At 41.6% G+C, this 27,453-nt stretch overlaps 1 protein-coding gene across 1 annotated transcript in view; it reads left to right on the top strand.

The window, feature by feature from the left end:
- Window positions 1-27,453, top strand: part of unc13c (unc-13 homolog C (C. elegans)) — a 296,369-nt gene that overhangs the window by 75,322 nt on the left and 193,594 nt on the right. Inside the window, exons 7-10 of the mRNA XM_088333511.1 lie at window positions 1,443-1,514; window positions 11,955-12,174; window positions 14,816-15,043; window positions 22,117-22,258. Of these exons, the coding sequence (XP_088189637.1) occupies window positions 1,443-1,514; window positions 11,955-12,174; window positions 14,816-15,043; window positions 22,117-22,258 (662 nt within the window). The remainder of the gene's footprint in view (window positions 1-1,442; window positions 1,515-11,954; window positions 12,175-14,815; window positions 15,044-22,116; window positions 22,259-27,453) is intronic.

Below are 27,453 nucleotides of genomic sequence, written 5' to 3'. Positions count from 1 at the left end.
ATTCGAGCTTTTTGTCCCATTTATGACATTTTTAGTTTGTGTTCAAAACCTTAGTTTGAAACCCTAGGATGAGTTCAAAATCCTTGTTTGAAACACTAGAGTTACTGTAATATTCATTTTTTGAAACCCCGAGATGAATTTTAAACCTCAGTGTAAAACCCTTGATTGAAATCCTAGGATGAGTTAAACCCCATGATGAATTTGAAACCCTATCTTGAAACCTTTATTTGAAACCCGTCCTTTCAGATAAAAAATAAATACCGTATTTTCATGCCCTTAGGGCGCACAGTGTAAAAAGGTATAGTCTCTGTAGTTGGTTCTATTTCCGAATTCAACACATAGGGTGCTGATAGGGCTTGGATGACCTCAGCTTGCATGAAATGTTTCTCGCGCACAAGGTAAAAATGCTCATCTGCTTTACTGTTCTATTACATTCCCCCCAAAATTAGATAATATAGGTTTTAGTAACGTCCGTGCAGTGAAGGGGAGACATTTTCATGCAGGTTCATGAGGTTTTGGATTGAATTAATATGTGGGGGGACAAATCTATTTAGACTCTGGTAGCTGGTAACTTTGAAATTGCTAGATATGCTACAGCGTTAGCATCCATGAGTACTTTCGCATACAACACACGCATTGGGGCACTTGTTGCATTTACGCAGGAGATGCATAGAAGTTGCAGGAGATCAGATACCAGTCACATTTAGTTGGAACTATGGCCGATCTCATAGAAACATCAGATTTCACTTGAAACTGTTGTAAGTCTTGATTTGGTCAAAGCTTCAAGCTGTGACCTCCATTCTCGGAAGCAGGCGCAAAACTCTTACGCTGGTCTCCGTCCTCCGCTTTGCACAAGAGGTTTGGACCCGAGGTAATTTGAATTTAAAATTAAGGTGATAAGTCATTGTTATCTGTACAGACTGAAACCCAAAAACACATTTCAAAGCACAGGCGTTTTTACTACATCCTTCTAAAAAGTTCCACTCAAGGCTGAGGTCAAACTTAGGACAAGTATTTTGAGTATAAGTGGAATAAAACAGCGTACAAAATAGTATACAACTTCATTATCAATGGATAAGGTCCAGCTACGGAAAGTCCAGCCCTTCTCAGAAATGAACTGGATTTAAATTAAGATTGTTTAAGCTAGTTTTCCATATATGACACTATAAAAAAACGTCCAAACTATGTGCCTCAATCTCCACCCCACATTTAAAACCCATAGTACCAAACATTTAGAACCCAAACTGTTGTAAAATAATCTACTTTGTTCACATGTATTAAGAGGTCCTAAGCTATAGTTGTGCATAGCCATGTATTCGCTTGTCACTCCGCTCACGCAAATCCATCGCCTGTCCTTGATAAATTGCAGCAAAACCCTCAGAAATAGGTCATTGATTTTTCTCTCCTAATCTCCATGCCCCTTGTTCCACTTGTGCCCGCAGACCCTCACTGCTCGAAAGGCAGGCATCTCGTTTGCTCTGGTGAACCGCTCCACCCTGAATAATGAGGAATTGGTGAGTACGCAGCATGGACTCGGTTCTGTGAAGCAACCCATCTGTCATCTCGGGTGGACATATTTTCTCTCTGTTTCTGTCATGCATTAAAACATGCTCCTACCCAGTCCAACTAGATAAAGTCCAATCCTTATTAGAAGAAGAAGACGAAGGATGTCAGGCATTGTTTTGATAAGCGCTCTGCCGTTATGAGTTTTTCAGACATCGAGGCGAGGGGGTGGACTCCCCGTGGGGGTTTTCCTGGCACGGCAATGGGAGGAGCCGGCACACCAACTTGCGGAAAAAAACATGGGCCGAAAGAAAAAGAGAGAAGGCTTGACGGCGACTCGAGCGACACTAATTCGGCTAATTCGATGGAGTTCACTTAGTTAAATTGTTTAAGAAATTAAATCTGCCCCCATGTGAAAATAAACACTTAGCAACCGTGGTTATCTCAGACACCTTAATGGAGGAGGGACAGAATGCAAAAGTCAATGGGAAGAGACACTTTTGTGGTGACCTTCGAAGCTGTCTCTGTATTAATTGATTGCGATTCGTCTCTCACCCGAAGGGGTGAGGAGGATTTACAGCAGGCGGCGGTGAAAGCACTTTCTCTGCAAAACAAGCAGTTCGTCTTTAACTTGGGGCTACATGAGTAGCAGACTCCTTGCTTAGACATTTGTTTTCCTTCAGTTGCATTGCAGACCTTGCAGACTGAAAATGGAATAATGCTCGCAGCTACCGTACCAACGTAAATCATACTTTTGCAGTTGCAAAGCTATTTTGGGATACTGGTTGAAGTTTGCCATAGTCTTGAAATATTCCAATAAATGATGGCTGGCAACAAAGTTGCTAAGGCAGATACAATAATAAAGTTTAATTATTAAGTTGAATTAGCACGGAATGACAATGGTAATGTTAGGAATTGAATATTAAAAAAGGTACCGTTTACCAAATTGTTCGAATTATTTATCTGACTCCATTAACCAAACACAACCTGCATTCACCTAATCAGATTCAGATTCAGATTCAGATTCAGATCTACTTTATTGTCATTCTAGTACACGTGTATACAGAACGAAATGTCAATACATCTGACCCGCACAGTTTCCTTGAATGTACAGATATAAATAAAATGTTGTATTGAGTTGTAGTATTGAGTGCTAATAATATACTAAATAATTATGGCTATGTATAGTTTTTTACAGTAGCGCAAATAGTGCAAGAGGAGTAGCCAACCAGATGTGCAAGATGGGCAATCAGGTAAACAAGTCAGGTAAACAGAACAATAACACTGTAACAATAACACTGTAAGTACGAGAGAAACAGATGTGCAAGGAGTGGCTAGCTATACAGAACTGCCAGTAGTGCAAAAAGTCAAACAGAACCCACAGATGTACAGATTAGCAGCAGTTTATATTTACTATGTGTTTGAGTGACCATTTAACAGTCTAATGGCCAGGGGGACAAGACTATTGTGGAACCTGGTGGTCCTGCACCGCACACTGCAGTACCTCTTCCCAGAGGCTAGCAGAGTGAACAGTCCATGATGGGGGTGAGAGGGGTCCTTGATAATGTTCTTAGCTTGGGATAGGCAGCGCTTCTGGCCAATGTCCTGAATGGAGGGAAGAGAAGTCCCGGTGATTTTCTCTGTTGTCCTCGTCACTCTCCTCACACTACCCCAGTCGGTAGTGCTGCAGCCTCCACACCACACAGAGATACAGCTGGTCAGGATACTCTCTATGGTGCCCCTGTAGAATGTGATGAGGGAGGGTGGGGGCAGGCGGGCTCTCCTCATCCTCCGCAGGAAGTACAGGCGCTGCTGTGCCCTCTTAACCAGTGATGCAGTGTTCACGGACCAGGTGAGTTTGTTTGTGATGTGCACCCCTAGGAACTTGATGCTGCTGACAACCTCCACAGCCTTGTTGTTGATGAAAAGTGGGGCATGGTTGGGCTGGTTTTTTCTGAAGTCGACAATGATCTCTTTAGTTTTGTCAACATTCAGGACCAGGCTGTTGTCCCTGCACCAGCCCACCAACTGCTCCACCTCCTCTCTGTAGGCCAGGTCATTGTCGTCCCTGATGAGGCCCACCACTGTTGTGTCGTCCGCAAACTTCACGATGTGGTTTGTGGCGGACCTAGGGACGCAGTCGTGTGTCATCAGGGTGAACAGCAAGGGGCTCAGGACACAGCCTTGGGGGGAGCCCGTGCTGAGGTTGATGACATCGGAGATGTTCTGACCAATCCGCACTGACTGGGGTCTGTCAGTGAGGAAGTCCAGCAGCCAGTTCCGCAGGGGGGTGTTGAAACCCAGGAGTCTCATTTTGTCTACCAGGTGTTGTGGGATGATGGTGTTGAATGCTGAACTGAAGTCCAGGAACAGCATCCGCACATGGGTGTCCTTCTCCTCTAGGTGTGTGGACAAGAGACATTTCCACATGGGGGCAGATTTAATTATTAAACAATTTAACTAAGTGAACTCCATTGAATTAGCCAAATTAGTGTCGCTCGAGTCTCCGTCAAGCCTCCTCTCTTTTTCTTTCGGCCCATGTTTTTTTCCGCAAGCTGCTGTGCCGGCTCCTCCCATTGCCGTGCCAGGAAAACCCCCACGGGGAGTCCACCCCCTCGCCTCGATGTCTGAAAAACTCATAACAGCACAGCGCTTATCAAAACAGTGCCTGACATCCTTCGTCAAAGTCCTGTTATCAAAATTCCCCAGCCAAAACATTCTGCATTTGGACCAGCGTGACCTGTCATTTAACTTCAGCCTGCCCGGTGAAAATCTTCATTGCACTCAATAAATGTAACTTGTATTTAATCATATAAAATCCTTTATAGACAAATGTATAAAATCTTTCAATAAATATTGCTAAAGGTCAGCCATGTTTATGCTTGGATCTAAAAAGATGTACCAAAGCACCTAGGAATACCTATGCCTGATATGCCAAGGTACACTATGAATTTGAATTAATTGAATGCTAACCGAGGGGACAAAGATGATTTTAACCTGTGTCCTCCACCTAGTAATGTAGTATATCCTCCCAAAATTACTGAAATGTTAGCATGTTAACATTTAACAGCAAATGTGCAAAGTGCATATATATATATATATATATATATATATATATATATATATATATATATATATATATATATATATATATATATATATATATATATATATTGATGACCCTGCCCTCACAACCTCAATTATTTCAAATCATAACCGACAAAATGCTAACTTGTGAAATGCATAGTTTTTTTCTACGGAGAAAAATCGATTTCCTATTTTGCTACTATTTTTGAAAAAAAGAGCTGGAACAGGATCAGGACCCAAAAGCGTAACGTTTCTCACACAAGCCTTTTATTTTACTATTTTACGGGAAATGGGGGGTCATGCACGTTAAGAAGCAGTCTGGCGTGGAATGACGGGAAGCCAGAGGCTGACGAGATCGATACCAACTGCCGAGCAGATATCAGACGGATGGGGTAGATACCGGACAGGACGGGACAGAATGGATTGAAATCGAAACGGGATATCAAAATTAAACAGGACAAACTAGGAGCAAACGAAACTGGAAACTGATATTAAACAGGACAAAATACACAGGAACAAAAACAAGATATCAAAACTAAACAAGACAAACTAGATGGGAACAAAACTGGAAACCAATTTTAAACAGGACAAAATAAACAGGAACAATATTGGACTGGAAATACCACCAGGAAACCGGACAGAGTCAAAACCCACCTCTTGCGGGGCAGAGGTTAGTTGAAGGACTGACAAAAGGTGATTGAGAGAACTGAGCTTAAATAAAAGGCAAGTCAATCTGTCAACAAGCCGCAGCTGGAGCCACACGGGCGGGACCAATTGGGCGCCATGGCAACCATAACAAACAATCCAATATGGCAAAGGGAGATCATTTCAATAAATTAGATTATAGTTTTGGGGGGGTTGGCCTTAATAGTTTTTTTTTCTGAAAAAGAAAAATATATGATATCTAAGAGGAGCAAAAGCATGCTGTTGTAGCAAGATGATTGTACTTGAAGACACGCTTATTTTCTTCAAGATTTTGAACGGGGCTTTTTGCTGATATCGTCAACAAAATTGTAATCCGAGTTCAAAAGGCTGCAAAAATGTTTTTGTTTATATGCAGATGTTGGGTGAATAAAAAGTGTTTTATCAACATGTTAGGAAGAGTATGGAACACTGACTAATGAACAGGGTTGGGTGGGGATACTTTAACTTGATTACTCTCAATTACTTTTGGATTACTCCAATACCAAATATGCTAATCTCATCTCATCTCATTAGCCGCACCGCGTATCCTCAGTAGGGTCGCGGGGGGGCTGGAGCCCATCCCAGCATTTATCGGGCAGTGGGCAGGGGACACCCTGAACTGGTTGCCAGCCAATCGCAGGGCACACAGGGACAGACAACTCGCTCGCTCATTCACGCCTAGGGACAATTTGGACCGGCCAATCCACCTGAAATGCATGTCTTTGGAATTTGGGAGGAAACCGGAGTGCCCGGAGGAAACCCACGCAAGCACGGGGAGAACATACAAACTCCGCACAGTAAGTCCGGTAGCTGGATTTGCACCCACACAGGAGGTTCCCAAGACCTTAGAACCACTGCGTCGCCGTGCTGCCCCAAATATGCTAATAAAAGACTAAATAAACTAAATATGAATACAATGATGACTCACAACACGTGGTAAGCTTTCTCTCCTGGCTTTGATCTATTTGATCTCCGGCAAAACTAACATAAAATGCGACAGAAACAAAATGAAAATAAATCCAAACAGCTTGCCAACATCATTTTTGCCGTTCCATGTATTCCGTTACTCCCCCAAACCTGCACAAAAATTATTATTCATATTTAGTTTCTTTTGTCTTTTATCAGCATATTTGGTATTGGAGTCATCCAAAAGTAATTGAAAGTAATCCAGTTAAAGTAACCCTACCCAACCCTACTAATGAAGGCACTGCCCTCTATTACAGTAGTGTTACAGTCCAGATGGGGTGAAGAGACATTAATTATTCATTGTATTTATTAGTCCAACCTATCTGCCCCGATTTCGAATTTGAGACCGTGAATCCTTTCAAACAGACGACCTAAAGGCGCAGCTGTTGAAAAGTATATTCGGACAGAGTTGCGTACTTTTGTGGTCGACTTCCCAGCAATGCTGCAGATTGCCCGGTCGTGGTAAGTAGGCCGAGCAGATGTCAGAGTTTTATCTGCTGCATTAAGTCCAGGAGAGTGCTTCCCTGTGAGGACTGACAGTGGGGGCAGAAGGGCGGGTGGGTTGGGGAATGAACAGCGTATAAACAATAAAATGACATCGGGAAGTGAATGCTGAGGAAAGAGAGTGATGAAAGGTGAATGGAAAGGGAGGATTGCATGGAGTGATTCGTCATCGCATTACTACGGAGGTGGCTGCTCGGACATCCATGTCAAAACAAAAGTACCTCTCAGCACCCGAGTATGAAGTGTATTTTCAACATCCAGACTGGTGTCAACCATCATTTCTATCTAACGTGGACATTTCAAAATGGCTCATGTATTAGAGATCTAATTCAGGTTTCCTGTTGATTTGTTTTAGGGCATATTAGAACATTGCATTTGCAGTATTTTAAGATTTGTTGTCAACATCCATACTAAGGACGGGTTGATTATGAGTCACGGATATCTGAGCACCTAAAGTTCCCCATATGAATGAGTATGAACATAGGGATCCATAGTCATGTAATTGGGTCTACACAGGAAAAGATCTCATCTCATCTCATTAGCTGTACCGCATTATCCTCATTAGGGTTGCGGGGGGGCTGGAGCCCACCCCAGCCATCTCCGGACAGTGGTCAGGGGACACCCTAAACTGGTTGCCAGCCAATCGCAGGGCACACAGGGACAGACAACTCATTCGCTCATTCACACCTAGGGACAATTTGGACCGGCCAATCCACCTGAAATGCATGTTTTTGGAATGTGGGAGGAAACCGGAGTGCCCGGTGGAAACCCACGCAAGCACGGGGAGAACATACAAACTCCGCACAGGAAGTCTGGAGCTGGATTTGAACCCACGCAGGAGGTTTCCATGACATGAACTGTGCCGCACATGCGCTAACCACTGCGCCGCCGTGCTGCCACAGGAAAAGATATACAAGGAAAAATGTTAGTCAGTCTAAATTTTTCCTTCTTTTTTTCTCTTCCTTTTGTTTCTTTTTTTCTCAGCTTTTCACTACTTTTTCATTTTGGAATTTTTTTATTTTTTGTTCTATTCCCTCCTTCCTTTAAGTCATTTTGTGCATAATTTCACTTAATATTTGGTCATGTTGGGATTAAAGTAGCAAAAACAACCTGAAGAGCCGTTTAGGACCCGAAGGATCTGGTTCCTTTTAGTGAGCCGAGTCGAAGAAGCCGGTTCTCTACTAACTTTACTCAACTTCGTTCTACCTCGACTCGACTTCAAAATACCGCATTTGGGACACATCGTCAGGAGAACCCGTGTATTTTTACCTTCATGCACTGTAACTTTGACTTAAGTCGCTTCTTAATTAGTAATTTTGAGCCCTCATTTTTGTGCGCTGGCTAGATTTTCTTGTGCGCTGAGCTTAGAGGGAACACTGCTAGCCATCCTAGCAGAAACGGAGACTAAAGGGATCCTTTGGGTTTTGAAGGTGGGTGTTTGGACATGGCTGAGGACAACAAAGACAACAGGTGTTGAAAGGAAAGGGTCAAAGGGGATAAAAGATTTTGACTCCGCGGCCGCCATTTTCTCAGCGAGACTGCCAAACACTTGTGTTGAGTCTTACACTGCAAAACCTGGGTTACCTCCCAGGCTGACTCACACCAGGGTTCTTCACACTTCTGCCTGATGGTGTGACCGTCAGCATTGGCGAAGGGAAATTGAATTTTCTGTTCTTAAAATATAATGCCTACAACCACCCTTGCCCTGGAGAGGGATGGGTGCCACCAGGCTCTACTTCCCTAAAACACACAACAGGAAATGGTGCGCTTACAACCCACCGAGAGAGCTAACTGTGGTCATTGTGCTTGCTGTTCCACCGGATGCTAACGTTAGAATAGCGCTAAATTCCCTGCCCGCTGCTATCAGTAAATAGCAGCTTGCACGCCCCGACCGGGCTTTTATCGTCGCCGGCGACTTTAATCGGGCATGTTTAAGGACTGTACTTCCCAAATCCATTCAACACATGGAATGAGCAATTAGGGAAAAACACTGGACTGTGTGTACAGTAAGATCTAACATCTAGTTGCATCCGGCCATCTCTGTCTGTCCCTCACCCCCTCATATTTCCTACCGGGGTGCCCTGAACTTTCACTGCTCATTGACTAAAGGCACAGTCAGTAAATACCTACAGCATTAAACTCAATAAATGTAACTTGTATTCAATTGTATAAAATCCTTTATAGTCAAATGTATAAAATCCTTCAACACCCAAAAGCATACCTTCATTCATAACTTTGAGGGGTGAGGAGAGGATCTTTTGACACCAGATAACAGAAAAGAGTCCATTAATCTTTGACATCTGCTCTATGTCATTACCCTTAGATTAAAAAGGAAATCACTCAGCTTCCCGCCATTCCTGTAAACAATATTTCCTACCGGGGTGCCCTGAACTTCCACTACTCATTGACTAAAGGCACAGTCAGTAAATACCTACAGCATTAAACTCAATAAATGTAACTTGTATTCAATCGTATAAAATCCTTGATAGTCAAATGTATAAAATCCTTCAACACCCACAAGCATACCTTCATTCATAACTTTGAGGGGTGAGGAGAGGATCTTTTGACACCAGACAACAGAAAAAAATCTTGAATCTTTGACATCTGCTCCATGTCATTACCCTTAGATTAAAAAGGAAATCACTCAGCTTCCGTTGCATTTCATTAAAGGTCCTCCAGGGTTCAGCCTGTTAAACGATAGGCTCTGTGTTTAACCTCCTCCCCTTGTTGTCTTGTCATCTGGTATCATTTAATCATCTGGCGGTTCAAGCGAGTGACGATTTATCCAGCCACCATGACTCCCGTCTCTCCACGTTTCTCATTCCATCTCAATCTGGACCATTCCCATCTGCAGGACCCTCTTTACGGCGCGCATCGATTCTTCCTTCAGGAATTGGCAGGGCCCGCTCCTTGTTGAAGGTGGCCCCGTTGCAATAAAGCATTCTATTTGAGGAGGTTTCCCTCCAAGATGTGCTTGTCAACTCCGTTTCTCGGGCAGGGAGCCTGGCGTCCGCCAACCAGTCGATTGGAACAAAGCCTTGGGGGTTAAGGATGTTGTTAATCTGAGTTTAATGAGATGGAAGGCTGATTTATTCTCATAAACCCAGACCTTCGCTATAGTTAGAGGGTAATCAAAAAAAAGGGTCAACAAAACTTGCAATGAGTAATGACGCAGATCATGGAACATGACCTTGAAGAGATGGTGCGGCATTTATGATTGATAGGTTGAGTGCCAAGCCTCTTATATGTCATCCGAAACAGGATGAACTTGAACAAGTACTGCAAACTTTTTTAGAGGTTTTGAGTAACCATATGTTTACATACCGTAAATTCCGGACTATAGAGCGCACCTGATTATAAGCCGCACCCACCACATTTCGGGAGGAAAACCGATTTTGTACATACACAAGCCGCACCTGTGTATTAGCCGCATGCGCTCACATTGAAAAAAATGCAACACAAAATTAACCCATACCCGACACAGTCCAAAAATCACAGCCGGCAAAATGAACGGAAAATGATACCGATACTTAAGGTTTGATGCAGGCCTGCAGAGTTCGGGTGCCCGTTGAAAGTAATCCAAGGAAAAAAGTGTATATTTCCAAAGGTAAGGGTGGGAAAAATATATATCCACTATTGTCGGCCGCGTCCACAAACACGTCTCACCTTTACGCTACTTCCCGTCAGCCCGCGTTTGCCCCGCCACTTCTTTCTCATTCGCTCGTGCAAAACATATCAGAATAATTTTCTAAAATGAATACATTACAAAAATATGCAGTTGCAAATACATATTATACATGGTTACACATATTTACAAAGAAAGACGGTACACCGAGAGAGTTTTCAAATATTTAATAATAATATTATAACTTTCATCCCAAACCGTGCCTGTGAAGGGTAGCAAAACGCTACTAGCAACACGCTTGCGACACAGTAATCGGGTCCGTTAAAAAAAAAACATACCGTATAGGCAGGAACCACAGTAAACCGTCCTCATCATCCTCCTTATAACTGACGTCATCAAAGTCGTTTTCCTTCAGTATGGGAAAGAGACTTTGTCATATAGACGTCGTCCCACGCTTCCTTAATCAAAAACACGCTAGCAACACGCTCGCAAAGTAAAGTTTACGTGCAGTAGCTCTGTTTCCTTCTTTATCGGACTGCTCGATTGCGAATAGCTTGAAAGTTGCGTCATGTGCCTTTCTTTTTGCAATTTGCATGATGAGGATATGTCTACGCTAATTTAAATTGTGCACAAGCTAAGAAGTTGCAGTCTTCCTCGGCGCATATATTCCACCTTCTTAAGATTTTTCACAAGATATCCATTTATTTTTATTCCCTGATATATTTTGTCGCATGATAATAACATTTTTGGGGGCTTATTTAGTCGGTTGCAAAATACAGAACTGTACTTAATCACATTTTTTAGTGGAGGTACAATGTTGGCAACAAGATTCACTTGATATCATTGGAAATTATTTGAATGCAACACAAACTTTTTCTTCTTTTTTGCGTGTTTTTCTCTACTTTTTTTAAATTCCTTTAAAAAAATATCATTGTGTTTATTTTTTCCTAGCTGTTACTTTTTTTCTTTTTTTTCTCTGTTTACTCTTTCCCTACATTTCTTTCTTTTCTTTTTTTCTGGATTATTTCTTAATTGTTCCTTCTTTTTTTTCTCTTCCTATTGTTTCTTTTTTTCTCAGCTTATCACTACTTTTTCATTTTGGTATTTTTTTCTTTTTTTTTCAATTCCCCGTTCATTTAAGTCATTTTGCGCATAATTGTACATAATATTTGGTCATATAGGGATGAAAGAAGCAAAAACAACCCGAAGAGCCGTTTAGGACCCCGAAAGAGCCGGTTCCTTTTAGTGAGCCGAGCCGAAGAAGCCGGTTCTCGACCAACTCTACTAACTTTACTCAACTTCGTTCTACACTGACTCGACTTCAAAATACCGCATTTAGGACACAACGTCAGGGGAACCCGTGTATTTTTTACCTTCATGCACTGTAACTTTGACTTAATTCGCTTTTTAATTAGTAATTTTGAGCCTTTGTTTTTGTGTGCCGGCTAGATTTTCTTGTGCGCAGAGAATTTGTGAGCAGTGCGCAATTGCGCACGCGCGCAGCTTAGAGGGACACTGGTTAGAATACTTTTTTTTTTTTAAACCTAAAAAGTTTCTTTGTCTATATTTCAATTCTTTTTTCCAGAAACTTCACGTCTTCAAGAAGACCCTGCAGGCCTTGATATACCCGATATCCTCCACAACACCGCACAATTTCGAGGTGTGGACGGCCACTGCGCCAACATATTGCCACGAATGCGAGGGGCTCTTGTGGGGCATCGCCCGCCAAGGCATGCGTTGCTCCGAGTGTGGCGTCAAATGCCACGAAAAGTGCCAAGACCTGCTCAATGCAGACTGTTTACAGAGTGAGTCTGGAAATAAACTCCAACCTACACGCATTTTGTTTTTAAACGCCATGCGTCATCCATCATTTGTAGCATTTCCAAAAGAAGAAAAGCTAAAACCATGTCTCATTTTTGTTCCTTGCCTATACAGTGGAACCTCGGTTCTCGACCATAATCTGTTCCGGAACCCTGTTCGAAAACCGATTTGTTCGATCACGGAAATCATTTTTCCCATTAAAAATTATGTAAATCGTTTTAATCCGTTCCAACACTCTGAATGTTTACCATGAACGTTTAACGTAAACATAAAGCTAACCCAGGCTAATCGTACGCTCGCGTTATCGTAATCTTCCGGACGAAAGATGACGCTAACCTGAACGTGTAAAAATAAAGAAATCAGGTTGTTTACAAGTCATTTAGCACCCGGGTCTCCGCAACAAGTGGTGAGCGGTTCATTGGAAGGGGGGCTCAGTTCCAACACCCTGAAAGTTGGGCTCCGTTCCAACACCCACATAAAGCTAACCCAGGCTAATCCTACGTTCGCGTTATCGTAATCTTATGAATAGGATTTCTTACCTTTGTGGTGGTCAGCAGAAGGCGCTCGCAAACCTCCTTCATATTTGTGTTGGAATTATATACATATATTTATAGTACAGTTGACATTAATATGTTATAAGTGTTCTCAGCCCTTTTGTAAAGTTTTCAGTTTGTAAGGTGTTCTTCAAGGCCATGAGTTTTTCTTTGTATAGTCTGTTTTTTTTTTATCTCACATACCAATGGGTGCAACTTGCCCTGGAATAATCTGTGTCCTTTTATGCAAGCTATAACTCAAGTTGTTTTTCACCGAAAGCCTTGAAAGAAGAAAGGAGGTCTCCAGACAGAAACCAGCTGTGATCATCGGCCGGAAAGCAAGGCGTGCGAAAGAAGATTAATTAACTCTGCGTAGCAACAGTTAGAATGCGGTCTCAACCAGTTAGAATAGAACCCCCCCTTAAGAATTTGAGACTTATGTACCGTAGGGCGAATCCTAATAAAAAGAGGAGAGAGATCGAAGATTTCGTCAGAGTGATTTGGGAGATTGGCGGTATACAATCTTCGATCGCTCTCCTTGCAAGATTCCAACTGATCAGATTCTCTTTGTCTTTTATTTCAGAGCGTTTTATCATAAATGTTGGGGAATTAAACCTAACAATTTGGCAATTATTTATTTCTTAAATGCAATAGTTGTACGCACTACTTTTCTTTTTTCACCTGTAGCAACTTTGCTGCTTGCACTGACTTTCTTCGGAGGCATAATTAGGGGCTAAAACACCCGTACGCCGCTCAGCATCGCACCCTAGCGCACGCACTCACGCATTACCGGCGTTCGAACAGCGAAGCAAGAATTTCTCGAAATTTTTGGTCGGACACCGATTCGTTCGAACTGAGAGGCGTTCGAAAACAGAGGTTCCACTGTACACATTAGCTCTAATCGGCATTGTAATCAGCGTCGTCTCTTTTGTAAGACTGTCAGCTAATAAATAGAAAGTGCCGCGGGATGCTAGCGGCTATCCATGCACACTTAAGTAGATTAGCTCCTTCTAAATGCAATGTTTTGTAACAGTGTTATACTTGCATGGCAATATTTCTTTTTTTCCTGGATTAAACTGTGATTCATCCTTATCAAATGATAAGGATGAATCAAAGCTTCAATTATGAGCTCTTTTGAAGATACAAGATGACATGCTGTGCAGCTACAGGGTTGTGGAGCAGTCACAAGTAAATACTAGGAGTAAGATTAAAAGGACATGGTGGGGCGAAGAGTAACCATGTGTAGACAAACCAAGTCTTTGGTTCTGGTTCGAAGTAAAATCGGGGCTCAAGAAATCCAGCCGGACCCATTTCAGGCCAACTAGTATTAATATGCAGCCTAAGCCCAACACATTTACTTGAATTGTCAATGTGAAATTTTACATATATACGTTATATATACATATATACATTATATACACATATACAGTACATATGTATATACATATAGCAACACGCTCGCAACACAGTAAACGGGTCTGTTAAAAAAACATACTGTACTTGTAAAAATCATGGTAAACCGTTCTCATCTTCTTCCTTAAAACTGAAGCCATCAAAGTCGTCTTCCACAGTGTCAAATAGAATTCGTCCCACGCTCCCATCCACTCCTGATTCTGTGCCCTCCTCTCCGTCACGCAGCAGACCGGCTTTTCGGAACCCGTTGGTGATGGTGGATTTTTTGATGTGCCTTTCTTTTTCATTTTGCATGATGAGGGTATGTTAACGCTAATTTAATCTGTGCACAAGCCAAGAAGTTGCAGTCTTCTTTGGCGCATATATTCCACTGGTCTAAATCTTACCTTTTGTACTCGAGCGCCGCTGGCGGCCGTTAGAAAAATTACATAAATTGGCCGCACTGAATAAGCCGCAGGGTTGAACGTTTGGGAAAAAAGTAGCAGCTTATAGTCCGGAATTTACAGTATATGGATTCGGTATATACTTGTAACCTTAATAATTGAACTATTCTTAGTAGGGCATTTATTTCCTGGACCTGGTATTACAATATTACTTATATTTCTAATACATAAAGTAGTTCTGAGAAGACATATTCTGTATACTTGTCCAAATAACTTACTCTAATCATTGCTTTTAGGGGCAGTGGAGAAGAGCTCCAAGCACGGAGCAGAGGACAAGACGCAGAACATAATCATGGCCATGAAAGAGCGAATGAAGATCCGGGAGAAGAACCGACCCGAGGTGTTTGAAGTGATCCAAGAGATGTTCGACATCTCCAAGGAGGACTTTGCAAGTCATCTCAAGACAGCCAAGCAAGCTGTGCTCGACGGGACCTCCAAGTGGTCTGCAAAAATCAGCATCACGGGTTAGAATGGTGCAATTCTTACCTTTTGCTGTCATGGTTTCAAAAATATATTCGATTCGATTTTTTTAAGGGAGAAAATGAATTTCATATAAAAAGTTTCACAGGGAAAATACAATAAAAGTGTTCTCAAAGCATTGTATGCAGCACTGTTCTGCTCAACAATGTAATGGCCAGGGTTGGGTAGGGTTACTTTAACTTGATTACTTTCAATTACCATATTTTATCGACTATAAGGCGCACCGTGTTATAAGGCGCACCTTCATGCTTCCTCCACTTCCGCACCATCGATTTATTAATGTTAAACTCTCTTGCTGCTGCTCTATTTCCGTGTTCTACTGCGTGACTGATCGCCTTGAGTTTAAACTCTGCGTTGTAAGCGTGTCTCTTAATAGGAGCCATTTCAGGGTCTTTATACAAACGCACAAATAAAAGAGAATCGTTTAATATTTCCCAGTATGCACAGCGTACTTCTTCTTCTACGCAAAAAATGGAGTCGGTGGCTATTTATCGTAAGCTCAATATTGATCCATATATAAGGCGCACTGGATTATAAGGCGCATAGTCAGCTTTAAAAAAAAAAAAAAAGAAGATTTTAGGTGCGCCTTATAGTGCGGAATATACGATACTTTTTTGATTACTCCAATACCAAATATGCTAATAAAAGACAAAATAAACTAAATATGAATAAAATTACTAAATTTTGTGCAAGTTTGGGAAGTAATGTATTACATGGAACGGCAAAAATGATGTTGGCAAGCTGTTTGGATTTATTTTCATTTTGTTTCTGTCACATTTTATGTTAGTTTTGCCAGAGATCAAAGAGATCAAAGCCAGGAGAGGAAACTTACCACGTGTTGTGAGTCATAATTTTATTCATATTTAGTTTATTTTGTCTTTTATTAGCATATTTGGTTTTGGAGTCATCCAAAAGTAATTGAAAGTAATCAAGTTAAAGTAACCCTACCCAACCCTGGTTAATTCCCTGCATCTTTACCCTTAATATTAACCCATCAGCTGAGGATTTCAACATTAAATTAACATTATTGACTTCCTTTTTAGGCACTTACGAGCAGGGTTGGGTAGGGTTACTTTAACTTGATTACTTTCAATTACTTTCAGATTACTCAAATGCCAAATATGCTAATAAAAGACAAAATAAACTAACTATGAATTAAATGACTACATTTTGTGCAGGCTTGGGGAGTAACGGAATACATGGAACGGCAAAAATGATGTTGGCAAGCTGTTTGGATTTATTTTCATTTTGTTTGTGTCGCATTTTGTGTTAATTTTGCCGGAGATCAAAGAGATCAAACCCAGGAGAGAAAGCTTACCATGTGTTGTGAGTCATCATTTTATTCATATTTAGTTTATTTTGTCTTTTATTAGCATATTTTGTGTTGGAGTCATCCAAAAGTAATTGAAAGTAATCAAGTTAAAGTAACCCTACCCAACCCTGGTTAATTCCCTGCATCTTTACCCTTAATATTAACCCATCAGCTGAGGATTTCAACATTAAATTAACATTATTGACTTCCTTTTTAGGCACTTACGAGCAGGGTTGGGTAGGGTTAATTTAACTTGATTACTTTCAATTACTTTCGAAATTACTCCAATACCAAATATGTTAATAAAAGACAAAATAAAATAAATATGAATAAAATGACTAAATTTTGTGCAGGCTTGGGGAGTAACGGCAAAAATGATGTTGGCAAGCTGTTTGGATTTATTTTCATTTTGTTTCTGTCGCATTTTATGTTCGTTTTGCCGGAGATCAAAGAGATCATAGCCAGGAGAGAAAGCTTACCACGTGTTGTGAGTCATCATTTTATTCATATTTAGTTTTTTTTGTCTTTTATTAGCATACTTGGTGTTGGAGTCATCCAAAAGTCATTGAAAGTAATCCAGTTAAAGTAACCCTGCCCAACTGTTCTCAGCTCAGGGATGCTGCTGGAAATGTGAATTTCCCTTCGGGGATGAATAAAGTATCTACTTATCTATCTATCTATCTATCTATCTAATGGCTGTGAACACAAGAGGAGAGTGGTAGCCCCACTTCTCACAAATGTTAAACAACCCTAAAAAAAAAACATCCCAGAGGCATCGATGTGCGAGATTTCGTGGAGTTCATTTGCAGGTTAATCCCACAAATGGATTTGCTAACACAACTTTGCACATGGAGCCCTGAAAATGAGCCCACCAGTGAGATTTTGATGTCAATCAAAAATGTCAAGCGCCTGAATGGAACTTGACAAGACAGCTCTTAAACATAGCGTTTTTTTCTCATTTCTCTCACACATACGCTTAAAAATCCCTCATTTCCGATTTCATGGGTTATTTCATGCCTAATACAACCTAACATTTTCTGCCGGTTGTAAAAGGAAATTGATGATCCGTCCTTCGCCGTGAACTTTATCGTCTTTGCCAGCCTTTCTAGTAAAATGGAGTGATGACTGAGGCGCCCTGTTACTAGCTGTGCCATTGACAAATTATTCCATTCAGAAAAATATTACTAGATAAAAAACTACAAATCCGAGCTGATTGTTTCTATTTTTTTTCGAACACACTCTACAAAATAATAAAGGTCTGCATGGTCGTTGCATTTTCAGGACTCTGATCCATCGTAACTTTGTTTATCAGACTCTGTTCAGCTCCAATTAGTGCCCATTTTGCAGTTTTGACTTTGTCAATACATGATAAAAGAGCTAAAGCTGAGGAAGTGAAGCACAAACAGAGAGGGCCGATATTGGATTGAAAGGGGGGTGAAAAATGAAGCCAAGACAGTGAGAAAGACCACGAGCATTTGGGAAAAAGCCCACAGTGTCAGGAACCAGAACAGCATAAGGACCCAAACGCGTGATGTTCTCACACAACCCTTTTATTTTACGGGAAATGGGGAGTCATGCACATTAGACAGCAGTCTGGCATGGAAAGACAGGAAGCCAGAGACCGATGAGATCGATTCCAAATGCCCTAGTTGATATCAGACAGATAGTGTCGATACCGGACAGGACGGGACAGACAGACAGGATAGATAATGAAACAGGCTATCGAAACTAAACAGGACAAAAATAGACGGGAATGAAACTGTAAACCGATATTAAACAGGACAAAAATAAACGGGAACAATACCGGACTGGAAATACCAACAGGATAACAGGACCGGGTCAGAGGCCACGTCTTGCGGGGCAGAGGTTCGTTGACGGACTGACAAAGTAAGAGAGAGCGCACTGAGCTTGAAAAGACGGAAAGCCAATCAGTTAATGAAATGATCTAATGAAATGATCTGCATTTATATAGCGCTTTTCAAGTCAATGAAGACTTCCCAAAGCGCTTTACTTTGTGCTTCACATTTCCCAATAGCGGCCGTGCAGCCGTGTAAGGCGCTAACCCGCTTATTGGGGGCATTAGGGGTTCAGTGTCTTACCCAAGGACACTTCGACATGTAACACGGAGGAGCCGGGATTCGAACTGCGACCTCTTGATCCCAAGACGAGCGCTCTACCTCCTGAGCCACTGCCGCCCCTACAAATATTTATATAGCGCTTTTCAAGTCAAGACATCCCAAAGCGCTTTACAGTGTGCTTCACATTTCCCAATAGCAGCCGTGCAGCCATGTAAGGCGCCAACCTGCTTAATGGGGGTATTAGGGGTTCAGTGTCTTACCCAAGGACACTTCGACATGTAACACGGAGGAGCCGGGATTCGAACTGCGACCTCTTGATCCCAAGACGAGCGCTCTACCTCCTAAGCTACTGCCGCCCAAAAATGAAATGAAATGATCCGGATTTATATAGCACTTTTCAAGTCAATGAAGACTTCCCAAAGCGCTTTACAATGTGCTTCACATTTCCCAGTAGCGGCCGTGCAGCCATGTAAGGCGCTTACCTGCTTATTGGGGGCATTAGGGGTTCAGTGTCTTACCCAAGGACACTTCGACATGTAACACGGAGGAGCCAGGATTCAAACTGCGACCTCTTGATCCCAAGACGAGCGCTCTACCTCCTGAGCCACTGCCGCCCCCAATGAAATGATCTGCATTTATATAGCGCTTTTCAAGTCAAGGACACTTCGACATGTAACACGGACAAGCCGGGATTCGAACTGGGATCCTTTGATCCCAAGACGAGCGCTCTACCTCCTGAGCCACTGCCGCCCCTACAAATATTTATATAGCGCTTTTCAAGTCGGGGGCATTAGGGGTTCAGTGTCTTACCCAAGGACACTTCAACATGTAACATGGAGGAGCCGGGATTCGAACTGGGATCTCTTGATCCCAAGACGAGCGCTCTACCTCCTGAGCCAGGTCTAACAATCTGGCAAAATTAAGCATTTTAAACATTAAAGACAATGATTTATCTGTAAAACTGTCCACGCAGTGCTTCCAGCTTTAAAGTATTGCATTTTTATCTTGGTGACAGGCTACAGGCTTAAAAGAAGCATACATCATTGGCTTTACCACAAACACATATGGATTGGAAGTATATATGTCATTGAACATTATTAAACATATACTCTAGGTGCTGGGTCCCTACAACCTGTGACGGTGATGAAAAGACACATATACAATCCCAGTATTAAAGCTGTCCTAAAACCTGCCCCCTGTTGTGCATTTTTATGAATGAATGGCAGTTTTACTACACCCGGGAGGGGGCGACACACAGTACATCGTTTTTCATCAGACAGCAACTTCCCAGGTTAAATTATCAAGGGTCCGTCATAAAACCTCCCCTCCCGCCTGTGCTTTATTCTATACTTGAAGTTGCTGCGACTGCCATCTGTGAGGGACAACAATGGTTTTCCCTTGAAAGTAGACATGCTTAGTAGAGCATTTATCTTTTTTTTTAAGACTTAAGAACATGCACACTCCTACTACGCACGGTGTTTTGTGTTTACTGTGGGAGCAAATGTGTAGGACCCTTGAGTCACCCCTCCAATTTATGACTGCATTTAGTTGGGTGTATACTTGTAACCTGAATAATTGAACTAGTCTCTTGCATATTTAACCACCGGATTTTGCCATTACCCCTTTATGGCGCGGTGAAATACAACTTTCTTACTTCTCTTATCGTCTTTGGTATGTGTGGAAGTATAGGATTCTGAATCACAAACTGGCTGCCTGGACAGGAGATTAATTATGGATAGACTTACTGCTAGGTGTGTCGTGAAAGGGAGATGAGGTCAGAACTGATTTTTTCAGTCTCTGTCCATCCAATATGCATTGAAATGAAAATATTGAACTGGTAGACATATGTTGGCGCCACTGTTCCCTGTAATTTTCCACTGGTCTGAGCGTTCACACAAAGTCGGTGAGCAACGCTTGAAACACCAGTGAGCAACCATAATCCCAAGTGTGGCAACTAATCTATTATCAAACATGTCCAAAACTTGACATACATTTTGCGGAGTTTCCGGCAATGCAAAATTATTTTTCTCTTTTCAATGAATTGACTCATGTACTATTGCAAACGCCGTTTGTTCTTACAATTCTTTCACAAGATATTCATTTCTTTTTGTTTCCTGGTATATTTTGTCGCATAATATTAACATTTTTGGGGGCTTATTTAGTCGGTTGCAAGATACAGAACTGTACTTAATCACATTTTTTAGTGGAAGTACAATGTTGGCAACAAGATTCACTTGATATAATTAGAAATTATATCAAAATCTCATTGTGTTTATTTTTTCCGAGCTGTTACTTTTTTCTTTTTGTTCTCTATTTACTTTTTTTCCTTTGTTTATTTATTTTCTTTTTTTCTGTCTTTTTTCTAAATGTTTCCTTTTTTTTCTCAGCTTTTCACTACTTTTACATTTTGGTATTTTTTTTTTTTTGGTTCTATTCCCCCATTATTTTATGTCATTTTGTGCATAATTTTACATACTAGTTGGTCATGTTGGGATTAAAGAAGCAAAAACAATCCGAAGAGTCGTTTAGGACCCAAAAGAGCCGGTTCCTTTTAGTGAGCCGAGCCGAAGAAGCCGGTTCTCGACAAACTCTACTAACTTTACTCAACTTCGTTCTCCTTCGACTCGACTTCAAAATATCACATTTAGGACACAAGTCAGGGGAACCCGTGTATTTTTACCTTCATACACTATAACTTTGACTTAAGTCACTTCATAATAAATAATTTTGAGCCCTCATTTTTGTGCGCTGGCTAGATTTTCTTGTGCGCAGCTTAGAGGGAACACTGGTTGGCTTAATGAATCTTCTCTAAAATCTAAAAATTGATGGTCTCATTAATCTTTGTCCAAAGATTTTTGACTTTTGGAATGTTTTTTTTTTTTTTTTTTAACATAAATGCAGATTCTGATATTGATTTGAAATGATCCAACATCCTCCATTTTTTATTCCTGATTGTTACTTTAAATAATAATAAAAAAAAAAAAACATCATGTAAAACTTTTCAGTGTCTGAAATGACGTCTGCCTCTTTTCCGTTGGGTGTACAACTTACAAAACGTTTTTTCCCCAAAATCAAATGTTTTATTCCGATTTTAAGATGTAAAAAAGAAGAACTAAATATGAATAAAATGATGACTCACAACACGTGGTAAGCTTTCTCTCCTGGCTTTGATCTCCGGCAAAACTAACATAAAATGCGACAGGAACAAAATAAAAATAAATCCAAACAGCCTGCCAACATCGTTTTATTCATATTTGTTTTTTTTGTCTTTTATTAGCATATTCGGTATTGGAGTAATCCAAAAGTAATTGAAAGTAATCAAGTTAAAGTAACCCTACCCAACCCTGCTTGTCGGTTAGACGAAACTATTTACTTAATCCCGTTTGTACATTCTTGAAAAACCTCCAGTACTGTCGGATCAAGTCTAAGCAAACACTTCACACACCTCTGACATTTACTGCTAGCTTAGCACCAATCCTTTTATTAATGCAACACTCCTTCAAACAAGTGATAGACCACTCAAGCAGGAAATCTAGATTCCCATGACGACAGCAGCAAGACAATTCCAATTACAGTCCATTGTACTGTTTCGTAGATATCCACCCATTCATTAGGGTCTTATCCTTTAATTTAAAATGTCCATCTATTGTTTCTCTTTCTCTGCCAGTTATGAGTGCTCAAGGACTCCAGGCTAAGGATAAAACCGGCTCCAGTGACCCATACGTCACCGTCCAAGTGGGAAAGACCAAACGTCGGACAAAGACCATCTTCGGGAACCTGAACCCAGTGTGGGATGAGAGGTTTTACTTGTGAGTAGCCCACTCGGGCATAATCTATTCTCTCTTATCCTGCTGCAGCTCATATTTGGGTGGGGTCTCAATCAATGTTCCCTGTAATTTTCCACGGGTCTGTGCGTTCACAAAAAGTCGGTGAGCAACGCTTGAAACGACAGTGAGCAACGGCAATCCCAAGTGTGGCAACTGAGTCATTATAAAACATGTCCAAAACTTGACATCGCGTTATATTTTGTTTTTGAGTTTCCGGAAATGCAAAAATTGTTTATTCACTTTTGAATGAATTGACTCAAGTATTATTGCAAGATAGATAGATAGATAGATAGATACTTCACACTTCCAGCAGACTACCCCGTTGTTTATTAACAGATTAACATGATGCCCTAGGGGTGCTTGTAGCGGAGTGGATGACGTCACGCTAGTCCAAAAGTTCGACATCCCTGCGGCAGATGAAAATCCAGGGATACACCACCTCGTGTTAGCAAGTCCGCCTCCTCTCCGATTCCCCCCGGCTTCCGTGTCTCTGTATAGCGGTGTTGAAGCCGAATAGCTCCGGGTAGCTCCGGGTGGCTACACGTTAGCGTCCGGAATGCTAAACGTGAGCCACGTTTCCGCAAACCACAGCAACTGCGCTCCCTGTGCGCTTCGATGTTTTCCACCAGCACTCGATGATCTTATTTGGTCGTGAGTTCGCATTTACCATGATTACGGATGGTACCCAAGACTTATAACGCCGCTAGCCGCTTCGCTAGCTCCGGCTCTTCTTCCACGATAGGCCCCTTCATCACGCCGGCACGAGAATTCTTCAGGGCAAGGAGTTGATTCCTTGAATAGACGCATTTTTGTGCGCTTAAACCCATGTCCATAGGATAGAAGTCATCCATAGTGTAGTTGTCAAAACGGGAAGAAAAACACCGAAGATAGGAGCAGACAATAACACAATAGGGCAGCTGCTGGAAAAGACAGCCGCTCGTGGCAGCGCCGCTTTGATGACTCTATAAGCGACCTTTGTATAGGTTGTACGACCTACAAACGTCATTTGTTTTTACAACAATTATTTGACAAGATTTCCATTTATTTTTTTTCCTGGTATCTTTTGTCGCATAATACTAACATTTCTGGGGGCTTATTGAGTCGGTTGCACGATACAGAACTGTATTTAATTACATTTTTTAGTGAAGGTTGTTAAAGTTAAACATTATATAAACTCTTTGGTGTGTCCCTCGGCGGACTGCAACTCACACTTCGTAGGCATGGTTTATTATTCGTCAGTAGAAAACAGGAAAAGGAACACACACACACACGAGCGCGACTTCACAATAAAAGGATACAAGATAGAGAACCGTATAAAAGAGGAAATTAGACTGCTGTTTGAAACGTGACTATATGTGTGTGTGAGAGAGAGATTGTGTTTATATTTATGAATATAAAAACAGGTTATTTTAATTGCATTTAATTCAGAGAAATGCACATATCAAAACCGGCCAACTTTACAGAAGTACAATGTTGTCAACAAGATTGACTTGGTATATTGGAAACTTTTTCTTCTTTTTTCAGTGTTCTTTTCTTTTCTTTTTTTAAATTCCTTTAAAAAAATCCCATTGTGTTTATTTTTTCCTAGCTGTTACTTTTTTCTTTTTGTTCTCTATTTACTTTTTTCTTACATTTCTTTCTTTTCTTTTTTTCTGGCTTTTTTCAAAATGTTTCCTTCTTTTTTTTCTCTTCCTTTTTTTTCTTTTTTTTCTCAGCTTTTCACAACTTTTTCATTTCGGTATTTTTTTATTTTTTGTTCTATTCCCCCCCTTCTTTTCAGTCATTTTGTTCACAGATTTACATAATATTTGGTCATAAAGGGATGAAAGAGGGGCAGCATGGCGGCGCAGTGGTTAGCGCGTGTGCGGCACAGTTCTAAGGTCTCGGGAACCTACTGCGTGGGTTCAAATCCAGCTACCGGACTTTCTGTGCGGAGTTTGTATGTTCTCCCCGTGCTCGCGTGGGTTTCCTCCGGGGCGTCCGGTTTCCTCCCACATTCCAAAGACATGCATTTCAGGTGGATTGGCCGGTCCAAATTGTCCCTAGGTGTGAATGGGCGAGCGAGTTGTCTGTCCCCGTGTGCCCTGCGATTGGCTGGCAACCAGTTCAGGGTGTCCCCTGCCCACTGCCTGATGATTGCTGGGATGGGCTCCAGCACCCCCGCGACCCTACTGAGGATAAGCGGTGCAGCTGATGAGATGAGATAGGGATGAAAGAATCAAAAACAACCCGAAGCGCTGTTTAGGACCGAAAGAGCCGGTTCCTTTGAGTGAGCCGAGCCGAAGAAGCCGCTCCTCGAAAAACTCACAAAACTCCCACACGCAGCTTAGAGGGAACATTGCGCTGGCTAGCATTTCTTGTGCGCTGAGAATGTGCGGGCAGTGCGCGATTGCGCACGCGCGCAGCTTAAAGGGAACACTGGTCTCAATTAATTATTTAGGATGTAAACCTGTGTTATTAATAGTTTGGAAGAAAGACTGAAACACAGCAGCTGTATTCTACTATTGCTTAAACCAGTCCCATTGCAGTTTTACAGCGCCACCCATCAGGGTATGCACTAGAATTTTCATCCCTGCAGTGTCCAAAACTCATACCTGGCAACCTCCAGGGCTTCATGCCCTTACAAACTGTCGTATTTTCCCTGACAAAATACAAAAAAAGCTTACACCATATTTTTTTTTCAAACGGCCCTCGTAATAGTTGAAATTGTCAGATAAATACAAATTCGAATAAAATTGTAACAAATGTTCCTCACATTCTGGAAAAGAGCAACACGTTTTGTGCTCTTGTTTAGGGTGATGATGGCCCTCGAAATAGTTGAAATTGTCGGAAAAATAAAAATTCGAATAAAATTGTAACATAGGTTCCTCACATTCTGTAAGAAGAGCCACACGTTTTGCGCTCTTGTTTAGGGTGATGATGGCCCTCGTAGTAGTTGAAATTGTCGGGAAATAAAAATTTGAATAAAATTGTAACAAACGTTCCTCACATTCTGGAAGAAGAGCAACAAGTTTTGCGCTCTTGTTTAGGGCTGATGATGGCCCTCTTAGTAGTTGAAATTGTCGGAAAATTAAAGATTTGAATGAAATTGTAACAAATGTTCCTCTCATTCTGGAAGAAGAGCAACAAGTTTTGCGCTGTTGTTTAGGGTGATGTCGGCCCTCGTAGTAGTTGAAATTGTCGGAAAAATAAAAATTCGAATACAATTGTAACAAATGTTCCTCACATTCTGGAAGAAGAGTAACAAGTTTTGCGCTCTTGTTTAGGGTGATGATGGCCCTCGTAATTGTTGAAATTGTCGGAAAAATAAAAATTCAAATAAAATTGTAACAAATGTTCCTCACATTCTGGAAGAAGAGTAACAAGTTTTGCGCTCTTGTTTAGGGTGATGATGGCCCTCGTAATTGTTGAAATTGTCGGAAAAATAAAAATTCGAATAAAATTGTAACAAATGTTCCTCACATTCTGCAAGAAGAGCAACAAGAAACTGATTTAATACCGAGTGATAAATATATGCATTTTAATCCTCAGGATCTCATGTTTAATGCGCGTGTAAATATCCTGCATAGCTATATGACTCAGAGTTTTTTTTCACGGGTCGTTTGTCCTCAGTTGCTCTGTGTAAACTCCTGCTTTCCAAACGGCCCAAAGCGACTGGTATTTTGATGAAACTGCGTCCTCACATTATGCGTTGCGGCCGTCCACTGTACCTACCTAAGACGCGTCTTATTTAGATGCTGCAGAAATGCTCCAAGATCACGCAAACATCATAAAACATCATCTTAACAAGGTTCTATTTTTATCCTTTGTGGTACAGTAATCCCTCGGTTATCACGGTTAATGGGGACCGAGACCACCCGCGAAAACTGAAAATCAGCGAAGTAGCAGGCCCCTTCAAAAATGCTTAAAAACATGTATACAGGTATACAGTATAACCCCCCTGTATACAGTACACCATATAGAATACAGGTAGAGAGAGAGTGAAATTCATGTTATAACGAAAAAAAAACTCTAAAATATGTTGTATGTACACGGAATAGGACTGCGGCGAAACCACTACGAACCATTCAGTATGATTGTATTAACCGCTCTCAACCACATGCAGCCATCGCAGTTTATTTCGCTTGTTAACACTACCGGTTACATATTGAAAATAAAAACAGTGAAAATGTGATATTTGATGAGTGTTTGTGAAGCGTTTTGGGAAACAACATGGTCTGTGTTCATTTTAACGAAAGTGAAAGAGCTACCTTCTGACGATAACAAAATACTTTAGCTAGCGGCATCGAACGGCTTTTACAACAAATACACAAAACCGCACACAATTAGCCGTGTTTAGGTAGTACAAACAACCGCTAGCTTTTGGTATAATAAAGTCAAACTTGAGATGAAATGTGACAGAAGAGAATATACTTACGTCGCGTCGCCGAGTTCCTCCACGATAAACGAGTGCCACATAAGAAGGGGGTGAGGTGGGAGGAGTTGAAAGTGGGGGGGTGAGCGAAGCGGTAACTCACCATGACTAAGCATTGTGCCAAGGCCTCCCCCTCCCCTTCACAATAAGAGTGTCCATACCGTGTCCTCAGTTGAAGCTCTGAACCCGCAAAAGTGCAACCGCAAAGTAGCGAGGTTCCACTGTATTACTAAGGCTGGGTTCACATTGCAGGGAAATCAGATTTTTTTTTTGCAGGAACTCGACTTGTGTCCATTCTGTCAAAGTCCGTCTGCACATATCCTTATTTTGATCACTGGGGTCGTTGGGGTACCATATCCTGGGGTGTGTCTTGGGCAAGTACACCCTGTATGGTCCCATCCTTCTCCAGGCCAACATATGTTTCCACCTGGTCTTGAACCAGGGCCCTTTTGCGTATTAGGCAAATGTGCTAGTACTACTTTGAAAAAAAATGGATTTATCTGCCTAACCTCCCGTTCTGGCTTACGACTTGTTTCCGACCACGTCTTGCTCGCCCAGTCCCGGCTACCGACCAGTTTTTTTGCCCCTGACACCGCCATCGCACGCTACGGAAGATCCACCTCCGTGTTCGGATCACAATCCGAGTACGAGAGCGACTTACTTCCCGCGCCCAGCGAACACCGCCGTTCCTCTCTCTTTCATTAAAACTTGTGGTAAACGTCACGCAAGTGGGTCTTGTTTCTGTTCTGGTCTTGACAGTCTA

The sequence above is a fragment of the Urocampus carinirostris genome, chromosome 4 (assembly GCF_059441175.1).
Source record: "Urocampus carinirostris isolate Australia breed hairy pipefish chromosome 4, RoL_Ucar_1.0, whole genome shotgun sequence".
NCBI classification, from domain to species: Eukaryota; Metazoa; Chordata; class Actinopteri; order Syngnathiformes; family Syngnathidae; genus Urocampus; species Urocampus carinirostris.
Note: the sequence above shows the minus strand (reverse complement) of the source record. Positions and strands in the feature narration are given on the sequence as shown.